Here is a 13,239-nt window from a genome sequence, read left to right as displayed (position 1 = left end):
TCCCTGACAGCCAATCATCGTTCAGGGAAGGCACCACGTGATCACACGGCCCAACCCGCCCCCCAAGCGCGAGCTGGCCAATCCCCTTGCTGAGCTGCGAATGGCCCAATCAAGTCTCTCTGGCTAGCTTTCGGGACACCGGATTTCCATCTGTCTCCTGGGGAGGAAGAGGGGTGCGGATTGGGTCACGCCGCCGGAAGCGGGGCGGAACTTTGTTGTGGCGGTGAGGAAGAGGAAGCCCTGAAGGGTCAAAAGGAATACAAAAGCAAAGGCTATTTTCTTTCTTTTCTTTTTTTTCTTTCCTTTCTTCTTCTTCTTCTTCTTTTTTTTTTTGTCCTAAAGAGCGAGCGGTTTTAGCGGTGGCGGTTTGGGGTGGGCGCCGCCGAGGTGTGGGGGTCTTGCCTCCCGCACGCTGGTAGGTGAGTGCGGCCTGGCCCTGGCCTGGCTGAGAGACCTGGGGTCCAGCTTCTTCGCTGAGGAGGTGGGGGGCTACGTTTAGTGTGAGGTTTAGGGCCAGGCCGGTTCTCAGTTTGCGCACTCGCCCAGTGTTCTGAGTCACTGGGGCCAGGGGCTTGCTAGGGCCCAGCCTGAGGGCAGCCGAGGGAGCCCGCGGGAGGGCCTCCCAAGTCGTGTGCGGAAGCATCCCGACCCTTTCTAGCGGTCTTGGGACTTCGAGCCTCTTGTCGGCTCTCCTCCACCGTTTCTGCTAAGTGGGACCACCCAGGCTCCAAGGGAGGAGTGGGCTCTCTCGCAGGGGTCTTGGAACGGCTCCAGGCTACTCAGGAAATGTGGGAGTGCCTGGCTGGAAATCGTTGAATCACAGAACGCAAATGTAGCATGGGAAACACAACTTACTATGTACTTTGTACCATTTGCTGTGCTCTAGTGCATTTTCTTACAATAACAAGCCAGCGAGCTCGTTTTGCAAAAGAAAACTTAGGAAACTAAGACCGAGGGTTGAAGGATCTTGTTTGAGAGCTGTTTGCCCACGTGAATGTCTGTGCACACAGGTGTAAATGTGGAGACCTACTCGTTCTGAGCAGTGGTTCTTAATCTAGTAGAAAACAAGATCTTCTGCGGCCCTTTTAAATGAGGATTCTCTGACCCTACCCCCAGATAGTGTGACTGAGTGGGTCTGGATTTGGGACCCGGGGAAGCCAAGTGTGGGCCTGGTGGTCAGAATTCCCAATGACCTCTTGTGTACCAGCTGTGAGGTAAGATTTGTTCATTCTTCAGCTGTTTGGCTTACTGATGTGTTAACAGGGACCCCATAAAATGGTTTGGAGGGCACGGCTTCTGAAATTCTTGAAAGGAATCAGTGTTTATACTCCTTTTTGATACAAGGAATTGAGCTGAGATAAAGGCAGCTTTTACAGTCAAAGAGAGCGTGAGAGGAGCTGTTACCAATTTATAGGGGTCTGAAAGCAGAGGCTGGCCAATTATTTTTCTCAGCTGAAGTGTTGGTGCTTTAAATCCCTTACAACCAGGAGGAACTATCTCAAGACCGTTTACCTGGTTAGCAGTCTTCCCTTTCTCCTTCTAAGAATCTTGATGTTTGGTTAGAGTTAAGCTGCTGCCTCAGATATTGAAAACCACACAGCTGGTAAGTGAAATAATTGTAGCGTGTTGTTCTGCCATAGACTCCATCACACTGTAATTATGCCTTCAGGGCAGCTGAGTTAAACAACTTTCAGTGTGCTCACTATTGACCATCTTTTGAAAATGCTTTGTCTTCAATTCTTAAATATGGTCAATTTCACTCTTTATTGTAGCTATGATGTGTTTTAAAGATTGTTCTTTGTTTTTGGTTTTCTGCATTTTCATGATATATCCAACTGTGGATGTGTTTTTGTTGGATTTGGTGTTTATCAGACCTTGAGTCTGTGGATTAGTGTCTGTCATTACTTCTGTAAAATTCTCGGCGAGTTTATATACATATACAGTTTATCGCCTTTGCTGATTTAACACAGACCGTGTTTCACTCTAATGTCTGTGTCTCTTACTCCCTTTTTATTTTTCCATACTACATCCTGGATAATTTCTTATTCATTAATTCTCAAGTTATTTCTAATCTGTTGTTATACCAAAATCTTAAATTCAGTTACTTTTTGGTTCCTGAGGTTCTATTTGGTCCTTTTTCAAATGTGCTGTGCCGTTGTTTTACAGTTTCTTATTCTCTGCTGTTAATTTTGAGGCTTGTTTTATTTCTTTAAACACAGTAAGCATTATTTTATATCTATGTGTGTTAATTTCACTGTGTGAATTTTCTTTGGATTTATTTCTTTTGCTCATTATTCCTGCTGTTTTTCTTCCCAGTTCACCTTTACCTTGATGGTTTAGTTCTTTGGGGTACTAGGTTAAGATGGAGAAGGAGGTGGCTATCAGATTCTACACCCTTTGTGGACTCCTGGCTTTGACTTTTGTTTCTGTTGCTTCATAAGGGCTTCAAAACAGCAGTTTTCAAGGTCAGAGAAATCCTCAGTATGAAAACCACCTTGAATATTGGACTTAACTTCTGGTATCACCTTTTCTTGGGTTTTGGCCAATTTTTTTCTTAAGATTTTATTTATTTGACAGGGAGCGAGAGAGGGAACACAAGTAGGGGTAGTTGAAGAGGGGGAAGCAGAGACTGCATCCTAGGACTCTGGGATCATGACCGGGGCCGAAGGCAGATGCTTAACAACTGAGCCACCCAGGTGTCCCTTGGTCAAATTTTTCACTATCTTGTTAGCTTCTCTGTTTAAGAATTATTTAAAAAATTTCTTCCAGGTTTTGTTTGTTTTTATCATAGAGGCAGAGGATTGGTTTCAACTACCTAGCCCACTATTTCTGGAAATGAAAGCCCCCCCTTTTTAAAAAAATTTCTTTTTTTTTTTTTTTTAAAGATTTTATTTATTTGACAGAGAGAGACAGCCAGCGAGAGAGGGAACACAAGCAGGGGGAGTGAGAGAGGAAGAAGCAGACTCCCAGCAGAGCAGGGAGCCCAGTGCGGGGCTCAATCCCAGGACCCTGGGATCACGCCCTGAGCCGAAGGCAGACTCTTTTTTTTTTTTTTAAGATTTTATTTATTTATTTGACATAGAGAGAGACAGCCAGCGAGAGAGGGAACACAAGCAGGGGGAGTGGGAGAGGAAGAAGCAGGCTCCCAGCGGAGGAGCCTTATGTGGGACAGATCCCAGGACTCCAGAATCTCGCCCTGGGCCGAAGGCTGAGCGCTCCAGAGAGAGAGAATATTGAGCAGGCTCCATCCCCAGTGGAGAGCCTGCAGGGCTTAATCCCAGAATCCTGAGATCACCACCTGAGCTTAAATCAGGAGTCCCACGCTTAATTGACTGAGCTACCCAGGTGCCCCAGCCCCCTTTCATTTTGATTTTGGAATGTGAAATTTGTGATTTCAGGGAATCTTGAGTTAAAGATCATTTTTCTCTGTATACCTAAAATTACCACCACTGTTACCTATGCAGTGTCCCAGCCACTGTCAACGTTAAGTTTCCCTGATGCTTTTTTCTAGTCTTCCTTTTGTGAACTCCTCAGTGCTTAGCTTCTATTTTTTCTCTTACAGCATTTAACCTCATTCTTCTTTTCCTAAAATTGCTTAGTGCCAACCTTATCTCTCTTTCTGAATGCAAGTTCCTTATTTGCTAAAAAGTAGAGTGCCAGCTGAGCACCTAGCACTCTGTGCCTTGCACATAATAGGTCCCCTGTCAAGATTTACTTCAGCAATACAGCTGAATGAGTTAGTTGTCCTTGCCTGGTTTGTGCAATGCAAAGCCTTTTTTCCCCCTTAAATTCGGTCTTAGGAGTTACACAAAGCCTAGTGGGATGGAGGTGTGGGGGGAGTAATAATTTAGTGTGGGTTAGGTTCCAAAGCCAGCCCGGATGGTAAAATAGTGTATAATCAAAGCTACTTTCGAAAATCTTTTAGGGAGGCGCCATATTGGATGTAGGTATACCGGTGCAGCAAAATTCCAGCATGGCCAGGTTTTTCTCCAGCTTTGAAACAGATGCTGTTTTTCTTCCTTTGAGCCTCAGGTGAAGTAGCTGGTTTGCATTTAGGAGTCACAATGTATTAAAAAAAAAAAAATTCAACTAATATTAGAATCATACATAGTGAGGGAAGTGCTCAGACCCGGAGAGGCATACATGAACTGGGGAACTGAGGATCATAAGGGGATCAGTATTTTAAGTTCTCTTTTTCTTCCAGTGCATCTAGATGAATTCAGAGTAAAAGCACATATGATGAGACTGTTCTTGTGCTATGGAAAGCTAAATGTATATATGGGTTTGTTTAAAAATTTTTTTTTATTGCATGTGGTTTTTTAGATGCCTGGACAACCAGAAGATTACTACAAATTGCTCTTTATAATAAACATTTTAAACATGAATGATGTTACTTATGTTGTACGCTGATGTTTAGAGTCTTTTAGTCTGCTTTGCTACTGGCTTATGTTAAATAAGCCTTAATATTAGATTGAGGATTACTTTGTCTAGTAATAAGTGCTAGTAGTGTTTTCTGTTAGTAGTTGTCAAGTTTTAAAATATATAGAGAAAGCCCTCTTGATCTGAATTACTGTGGCTTGGTAGAAGTGACTTCTGTCCAGAAAGCTATCTATTTGGAATATAGTTGAGTTTGCCAGATGGCAAATTCCTCTTAATTGCTGTCCTGCATTTTGAAGTCCCATGTGACTTAAACATCAGGGTAAAAACGTTGGAAGGGCAGTACTTAAGTATATTTACTGATGAAAGGAAAGTAGATCAGCCTATTGTTTTGCTACCCAATGAGAAGCCTTAGAACACCATAACACAGAAATTTGATTCCCCCTGGTGTATTTTTATACTGCAGTCTATCTAATGTTAGAATTAGGAGGGGGTAGTGGCCAGTGATGTAAATACTTAAGTAGTCTGCCATCACAGCATTCAATTCCATAGGAAGCCAGATCTCATTAACTTGTATCATGGCACAAGGTAAATGGAATAATTTTTCAAGTCAGCAATAGCAATTACTCTGGGGGTAGCAGTGTTACGTTTTCTATCTTGTATAGCATGCGGTGTAAGACACTGAGCCCATTTTGTCCCACCAACCTGGAAATTAAATACCACAGTCTCTAGTACAAACACAGGAGTGCAGTGTTTAACAGTTACTTTGGCTTGAAATATAAGAACTTTGGTTTTGTTTTTTTTTTTTTGGCTGTCAAGCAAATTTGGAAACTATGTTCTTTATTTGTGTCGGTTTGAAACTTTTAAGTTTGGACAAAGTGTTTTTTAGTACGGTTTTGGTTTTCCATGAAGTCCCTATTTGAAGAACTTAAATAATCCTTTTTGAAATGTTAAGTTTGATAATTAGGCTTGAATCACCTCGGAAATAAAAAAGCTACGTGAGCAAAAGGAAAGTTGACAGCATGTATTCTTTTTACAATTAAACACACTGAACAAAATGAATATTCCCAATATAAATTCTCTTCATTCCTACATGAATCTTTACAATTCAGTCCCAGACCCTTGGGCTTTGTGTTTTGTTTTTAATTATTCTAGCAAACGAAGGGGAAAAATAAAAGACTTGTGAAAATTTAGCTAGGCAGGAGGAATTAGAAATAAACAGTTTAATTTCCAGTTTTTGCTGCCTTCCAGAATGAGGTAAATGAGCTGCAGGTACTCATCACCTCCCTCTTGCAAAATAAACAACCAATGAAAATGGAACTCTTCAAAGAAAAATGCTTTGTGTGGGGAAATACTTATTCGTCAGTGTAACAGCATTTTTTAGTCAGTTGAAGTTAAAGGAAAGTAGAGTTATTCTTGGAAGACATCAATTATATAATATAGGAAAGTGATTTAATTTTTGGTCATGTGTTTCCAACTGCACAGTGTTGTCGTGTTTGAATAGAATTCCCTGTGGGACATAGAAGCTTAAGCAAATACTTACGTAATGTCTACCATTTTCTATAACTTACATCGGACAATACCTTGGAATATTCATGTGAAATCATTCTTCCCTGCTTAAATTCTTCAAATTCTCTTCATGGTTGGTTTATTCAATAAGTATTTATTATCTGCCTAATATATGCCAGACACTGTGCTAATAAGCACTGTGGATACAAAGGGCCACTGGAACAGTCACAAATGACAAAACACAACGGATAAGTGCTGCAGCAAGTTACAAATGGCTTGAGTAGGGGCGAGAGCAGAAACAGCGAGGCTAATGGAAGGCTATCGCAGTAGCCCTTGCTGGATGAGGCCCTGAAAGGAGGAGATTAGAAAGATTCTTCTCTTAAAAGAGAGGATGAATTAAAAAGAGGTCATTATGAGGTAGAAACAGCAGAACTTGGTGACCGATGAGATGTAGTGAATTGAGGGAGAAGGAGTCTAGGTTCACGTCTGGGTTTTCAGCCTGGGAAATGGGATCGATCCATATTTATGCCCTTCATGGTTGTCTCTTACCTGTACTGTTCACTTTGGCAATTCATTATATATACTATTATCTGGTATTAACTAGCTTAAGAGTACTAACTCTTATTTTCTTTTAAGATTTTATTTATTTGTCAGAGAGAGAGGGAGAGCACAAGCAGAGAGAGTGGTAGGCAGAGGGAGAAACAGGCTCCCCGCTGAGCAAGCAGCCCGATATGGGAGTCCATCCCAAGACCCTGGGATCATGACCCAATCCGAAGGTGGATGTTTAACCGACTGAGCCACCCAGGCATCCCAGAGTACTAACTCTTTTAAAGTTGATTTCCTCTCGGCACCCCGTAGAATCTGGCACAGTGCTGGACGTAGAAGTCAACATTGAGAACAATGTCAGTTTATTTAAATTGAACGATTAATAAAACAGTAAAATAGGGGCGCCTGGGTGGCTCAGTCGTTAAGCGTCTGCCTTTGGCTCAGGGTGTGGGGATCGAGCCCCGCGTCGGGCTCCCTGCTCTGCTAGGAGCCTGCTTCTTCCTCTCCCACTTCCCCTGCTTGTGTTCCCTCTCTCGCTGGCTGTTTCTCTGTCAAATAAATAAATAAAATCTTTAAAAAAAAAATAGAATAAAACAGTAAAATAGAGAACCATGCTAAAGGGAAAATACAGAATTACCCAATTATATATACATGTAAATTTTTCCGAATTTCTCTTCATATGATGTAATCCCTTTGTTTATGTATTATATATCTAATCCCTACATTTATATCATTGATCTATTTCCCTTCCACTCCTTGAGTGCAGATGGTATTTCACTCCTCTAACCAGTCCAGGGCTTAGCTTTAGTGCTTTGTAGTAATGGCCAATCTTTCAAAGCATTTTTTAAGCGTGTGTCCAACACTGTGTTAAGTGCTTTGCATGATTTACCTTGTTTATCCTCACAAAAGCTCCCTGTTGTACCGGACTGTTTTAATCCCCACTGGTGAGTACAACCTGTGGACGAGGGAACCAGGACTCCGAGGACTTAAGTGACTTGCCCATGGCATACGACTTGTAACTGGCAGAACCGAGGTCTCTGAATTTCAGACAGAGTGTAGTATTTATCATTACCTGTGCTGCCTTGTGTAAGGAGACCAGCACAGAAGGTACTTGTTATATACTGGGAGGATTGGATTAGGTCGTGAAAGGTGTGTGAAGTGAAGCTTGCCTCTTGGCAGTATGTATTTGACAGTGACGTTTTGAATCCTGAAAAAACCTGAAAATTTCTGGAGAAGGAATATCCTGAACATTATCCAGAATACTCAGGAGTGTGGCCACTTGTTCATGAACATTTCCCTATCTCTGACCTCTCCTAACGTAGAAAGATGACCAGAATGCCAGGAGTGCCACTGCTGGTGTGGAAGGCAAGGAGGGAATGAGGACCTGTGGAAGGTGTGCAAAGTGTGGAAAGAGAGGATAGAGCAGTCTGTGTATCTAGTCTTGTCCCTTTTAAACTCATAGAAATTCATTATAGTTAGATTGGCCATCTAGCTTGTTTTATTTATATTGAGATCAAGGGAATATCAGGATTATACTTTCCTAAGTATTCATTAGTTTTGACTTTGTTTTCGGGAAACCATCCCTTTGAGAGACAGTTTCTCTGTCAAATTCTAAAGCCATTGTCTTTCAATTTCCTTTTTTCAGTGTGCTTTATTTTCATTTCTGGTAACCATCTCTGATTCCTGGTTTTGTCCCTGTGGTGTGAAAGATGGTTAATAGCACAGACTCAACCCTTCGGGGTAGAAGTTGAATTCTAACACTTAGAAAAAGATGAGAAAGAGAGTAAGAATTTCTCGGAGTCCCATAAGTTTATCTTTTCCCAAAGTTAAGTGTTGGGAAGATTGTTATTTCTCTAGAGTTTATATTTCAAATTAAGATCCTTTGCACGTGTATCTTGAAGGCTTTGTCCCTTGAGTTTCAGGGATCTTTGTTAAAGTTAAGTGAAGGTAGGTTCTTCCTTTTCCAAAAATTCAGCAGGCCGTGAAAATTAATGATTTTACTTTCTTAATTTTGAGTTATGAGAATAAATCATACAGTCTGCAGTCTTATATAGATGGAAGCATGTGAGATTCTAGGTTTTTTCGTTTTGGCCCACTTTTCAATGTTAAAATTATATATATATATATATATATATATATAAATTTTTTTTTCTAAATGTAGAATGAGAATGAAGAGATGCATTTAATAGGAATGGCAGGGCATTGTCATATCCTAATATTTATTTCCCAGGTTTAAATTCTAAGCACTCTTGATAAGTTCACTGCTTGGAAACACTATTATTTTTCTCCATTTCATGAGATTAAAAGAACTAGGGATGTTTGGCCCAGAAAAATGACAGATTAGGAGGAACGTGGGAGTTGTCTTCAAACAGTTGAAGCATTGTCGTGTTGAAAAAAAGGATTTGGCTCCTTTTCTGTAGTCTCAGTGGATTGTGGCTATGTGTGGAATTTATAGGGAGACAGATTTCAATTTGATTTAAGGAAGAACTGTCCCTACCAGTCAGATCTACTTAGGGAATCGGCTGCCTGGGAGTGAGTACATTGGTCCCTGTTGAAGTTTTATTTATTTATTTATTTTTATTTTTTTAAAGATTTTATTTATTCATTCGACAGAGAGAGAGACAGCCAGCGAGAGAGGGAACACAAGCAGGGGGAGTGGGAGAGGAAGAAGCAGGCTCATAGCGGAAGAGCCTGATGTGGGGCTTGATCCCATAACGCCGGGATCACGCCCTGAGCCGAAGGCAGACGCTTAACCGCTGTGCCACCCAGGCGCCCCCCTGTTGAAGTTTTAGAATATGGGTTGATTGAAAATCTGGGTATGTTCGGTAGATTCGTATGTTGGATGGAGAATCATATCAGGTGGAACATAAGGACCTAACCCACTCTGAATTATTTACCAGGAAATAAGGGTGAGGGGAAGAAACCAGATAGCCAATTTAGGGTGAGGGAGGAGAGCTGCAGCCAGCTAACAGGATAAAAAAGGGGGGACATCGAGGGTCCAGTGTGTCTCTCCCATTCATAAGAGTCCTAAGTTAAGACATTTGAGAATATGTTGGCTCTTGTTTCGTAAGAGGTTATTCTACAGAAGCTGAGGAATTTTTGGCGTGGTTAGCAGAGATGGAGTAAATCTGTTTCTGTAACAGGCCTTTGGCTGGAGACACTGAGTGAGGCTAAATCACAAGTGTCCAGGTTGTGGGCTTTAGGTGGGAACAACGGCTTCTGCCAATGGAATTAATTTTCTTTCAAAATTTCAAAATTCTCTCTCAGGATTGTTACATTGAACTAAACTTCAGCTGCGGTGGGCTTTAGGCTGAAACTATTCTCTTGTTCGGAATGTTTGAATTTGTTTTCTCAGCTTCCATTTTCATCTTTATTAAAATGTTTACACGAACATCTTCAGCCTGGAATTGGTATACGTAAAAAGTTGAAATTGACATGTCCTTCTTTTCAACCAGGATCCCCAGGTTTCTGGGGAGGGGGATGGTGAAGTGAATAAGCGTATGAATTTTTTATGTCCAACCTGGATTTTATTCTCAGCTCTACCGTTCACCACCTTTAATTACCTTAGAAGAGTGACTTAACTCATCTGGGCTCCCATTTCTTCATCTGTAAAGAGATATTTCTCATAGATCAATGGGAACATAAATGAGAATACTACACATAAAAATGTATTTAGTGCATGGTAAGAGGCTCAGTAAATGGCAGCTACTTTATTTTTGTGCTGTCAGTAGACTTTTTTTGTGTGTGAGAGAGAGCAAGAGTGCAAGTGGTGGGAGGAAGGGCAGAGGGAGAGGGGGAGAGAATTTTAAAAGCAGACTCCATGCTGAGTGCAGAGCCCTACATGGGACTTGACTCATGGCCCTGAGATCTCATGATCCTGAGATCATGACCTGAGCCAAAATGAAGAGTCAGACACTTAACCAACTGAGTCACCAAGGCGTCCCAATGATGACTTATTTTTGTTACTAGGGGTCATCTTGGAATGGACATTGAGTTGATGTGCAGAATATCTGCTTCCTTGTTAGGGTATAATTCTATGAATATATAACATGTCTGAGTAGAGAGTTAATTCCACATTTCTTCAAAAGGTAAGAAATTAGCAAAGAAAAGCAGAAAGGCTTAAAAGGACTAATGCACACTCTATCATTATTTTCTTCTCCCTTCCTTCTGAAGAGAGGTTCAGGTAGAAGTATCTAGATTTGGGATTTGGGAATCTTGTGCATCAACATATGCATAAAGTGGTTGAGGGCACTGTGGGAGTGAGAAAAGAGAAGGATTGAAGATAGACTCTTTAATGGCATAGATCTGTAGCTCACAGGAAGGCAGGCCAGGAAAGAGATGGAGGACTCAGCGTAGGCTAGTGCATAGGACATTGAACCTGAAGTTGGGAGGTCTGGGCTCTAGTCTCACTTTCTCCATTTGGGGTTTGTGTGCCTCTAGACGTATCCCTTCCCTGCTGTACAGATTAGACTTCATCTCCAAGCCTCCTTGAATATCTGAGTTTCTCTATTCTGAATCCACTTGGAAACAATAACATGCAAATGGAGGTAGTGGAATGTTCCTGAAACAGGAATTTCAAGAAGGAACAATGTCAGATGTTACAGAAATAAAGGAAGATGAGATCTGAGAAAAAGATAGGATGCCCACGAGGCCAGTTTGTCTTAGAGAGGGCCCAAGAAGTATTTGCAGTGTCGGACTTACTGTGGGACAGCCTGTAATGACAATCATTCCAGGTCCTCTCACTGACTTCATAAATAACATAAATGTTAATAAAACTGCCTGATACATTAAGAAAAATGCAGTCATGTGCTTTCACCAATGATCTATAAATTAAACTACTCAAAGATTTCTTCAGTTCAAGGTTGGAGGGAATTTTGAGCTGGTCTCTTGCTAGGTGAGACAGAGCTAAAGCTCCTTGTTTCTCTTTAGAATTTTAATTGCAGTTCTCATTTGAAGTGTTTCATTTGTTTTTTGTAGACCAATTGTTCCATTATGGATGGAGGGGATGATGGTAATCTTGTTATCAAAAAGAGGTTTGTGTCCGAGGCAGAACTAGATGAACGGCGCAAAAGGAGGCAAGAAGAATGGGAGAAAGTTCGAAAACCTGAAGATCCAGAAGGTATATGGGCTTGTAGCCTGGCATTCAACAGAATGATCTCTGATCTTCCCAGTAGCCTTCGGAGTAGGTACTAATATCCTCACTTTGAAGTAGGGGGACTGAGGCTCAGAGGGGTACAGGAACCTATGTAAGGCCTCTGTGGCCGGGAGCAGAACCAGGGTACTCACTGTCCACTCCACCTTCTGCCTTCCAGAAGATTCTGCTAGTCTCTTCCATCCGTACAGGTGAATGCAGGATCTGAATGACTGAGAATGTGGCTGCTGTGTAGGGTTGGGCTGGCCCTCCATCCAGTTAACTGTCTCAGGCCATGGGCCCTATTGACATCGATAGCTGCCTTTGAGAACTGCTGGCCCCTTTTTGAGATCCAGAGGGAAGCTGTGGACTTTGTACTATTTTTGTGTTATCCTTGCCCTCAGATCATGCAGAGACTTGACTTTATCTTTAAAATCCTTTGCGATTTGAACATAATGTGAAAAATTCTAAAGTATGTACCTTTTCTTCCCCCTCCCTCTTCTTTCAGAATGTCCAGAGGAGGTTTATGACCCTCGGTCTCTATATGAAAGGCTACAGGAACAGAAAGACAGGAAGCAGCAGGAGTATGAGGAGCAGTTCAAATTCAGTAAGTTTCCAAAAACAGAGTCCGGCACCCTCTGCAGGGCCTTTTTGATGCACTTTGGTTTACGCGACACTTTTTCCAACTAGCTATGGAACTGTCTTGACGATCTAGTCTCTAGATGTTCATTTGGTGCAAAAGAGACAGTCTTCTGCCTTCTACACCACGTGGAACATTTTTGTTTAGAGCTCAAGATACCCATTTTAATTCTGTGCTCATGTCTGGTAATGGGAGAAATGCCTTGGTTTTATGCTGTGTTACCTCCCCAAAAGCTGAGGTGTTTACACATTCTTTCTTCTAATCCTCTAAAGGATCTGCTGCTTATTTTAAAAAAGGGGGGAGGGGGAGAAGGAAAAGTCTTATTTACTGTTTTCCCTTTAGCTTGCTAAGTGTTCCTTGTTCAATTATTTCCTCAGAAAATATGGTAAGAGGCTTAGATGAAGATGAGACTAACTTCCTTGATGAGGTGTCTCGGCAGCAGGAACTCCTGGAGAAGCAACGAAGAGAAGAAGAACTGAAAGAACTGAAGGAATACAGAATATCCTTTGTACTTTGAGAGAAATCCGTACGGTGTCTGTTTTCTCTTCACCGTCTGTGGATTTGAGTTTCTTCACAAATCGAATGAAAATAAGGTTTTTCTACCTAGTGACCCCTGAGTTCCCTTTCAGCACTGGTCTCCCTATGACTGAATCACCAGCAGCGATTGGTGGAGTTCTGTAGCATGAGAGCGTCTGTTGCAATCAAAAGTCCAGATCCTTTCGGATTAACTGAAGGCCTAAATCCTAATAGGCAGTACCAGGGTATTTTTGCCTTGTGGGATTAGACTCTGAAACAGATGGGCAGTGCAGTCAACTCATCCAGGGGAGAAATTGGCTTCTGAGTTTTTTTTTTTTTTTTTTAAGATTTTATTTATTTATTCGACAGAGATAGAGACAGCCAGCGAGAGAGGGAACACAAGCAGGGAGAGTGGGAGAGGAAGAAGCAGGCTCATAGTGGAGGAGCCTGATGTGGGGCTCGATCCCATAACGCCGGGATCACGCTCTGAGCTGAAGGCAGACGCTTAACTGCTGTGCCA

The 13,239-nt window shown here is 41.8% G+C and overlaps 1 protein-coding gene across 9 annotated transcripts in view; it reads left to right on the top strand.

Moving 5' to 3' along the window:
- The first annotated feature begins 145 nt into the window (after positions 1-145).
- Positions 146-13,239, top strand: part of PSME3IP1 (proteasome activator subunit 3 interacting protein 1) — a 36,756-nt gene continuing 23,662 nt past the window's right edge. The window contains exons 1-7 of one of the 9 annotated variants that reach the window (XM_057314106.1): positions 230-419; positions 1,011-1,214; positions 1,488-1,603; positions 2,442-2,465; positions 11,410-11,551; positions 12,072-12,170; positions 12,581-12,703. In XM_057314106.1, the coding sequence (XP_057170089.1) occupies positions 11,425-11,551; positions 12,072-12,170; positions 12,581-12,703 (349 nt within the window). In that variant the 5' untranslated portion in view covers positions 230-419; positions 1,011-1,214; positions 1,488-1,603; positions 2,442-2,465; positions 11,410-11,424. Of the gene's footprint in view, positions 420-1,010; positions 1,215-1,487; positions 1,604-2,441; positions 2,519-3,100; positions 4,033-11,409; positions 11,552-12,071; positions 12,171-12,580; positions 12,704-13,239 lie in introns of those variants that run through there. The other 8 variants (XM_057314104.1, XM_057314101.1, XM_057314105.1 and 5 more) reach the window with 8 other exon arrangements.

The sequence above is a fragment of the Ursus arctos genome, unplaced genomic scaffold (assembly GCF_023065955.2).
Source record: "Ursus arctos isolate Adak ecotype North America unplaced genomic scaffold, UrsArc2.0 scaffold_19, whole genome shotgun sequence".
Taxonomy (NCBI): domain Eukaryota; kingdom Metazoa; phylum Chordata; class Mammalia; order Carnivora; family Ursidae; genus Ursus; species Ursus arctos.
This window is presented reverse-complemented; position numbering and strand designations above follow the sequence as displayed.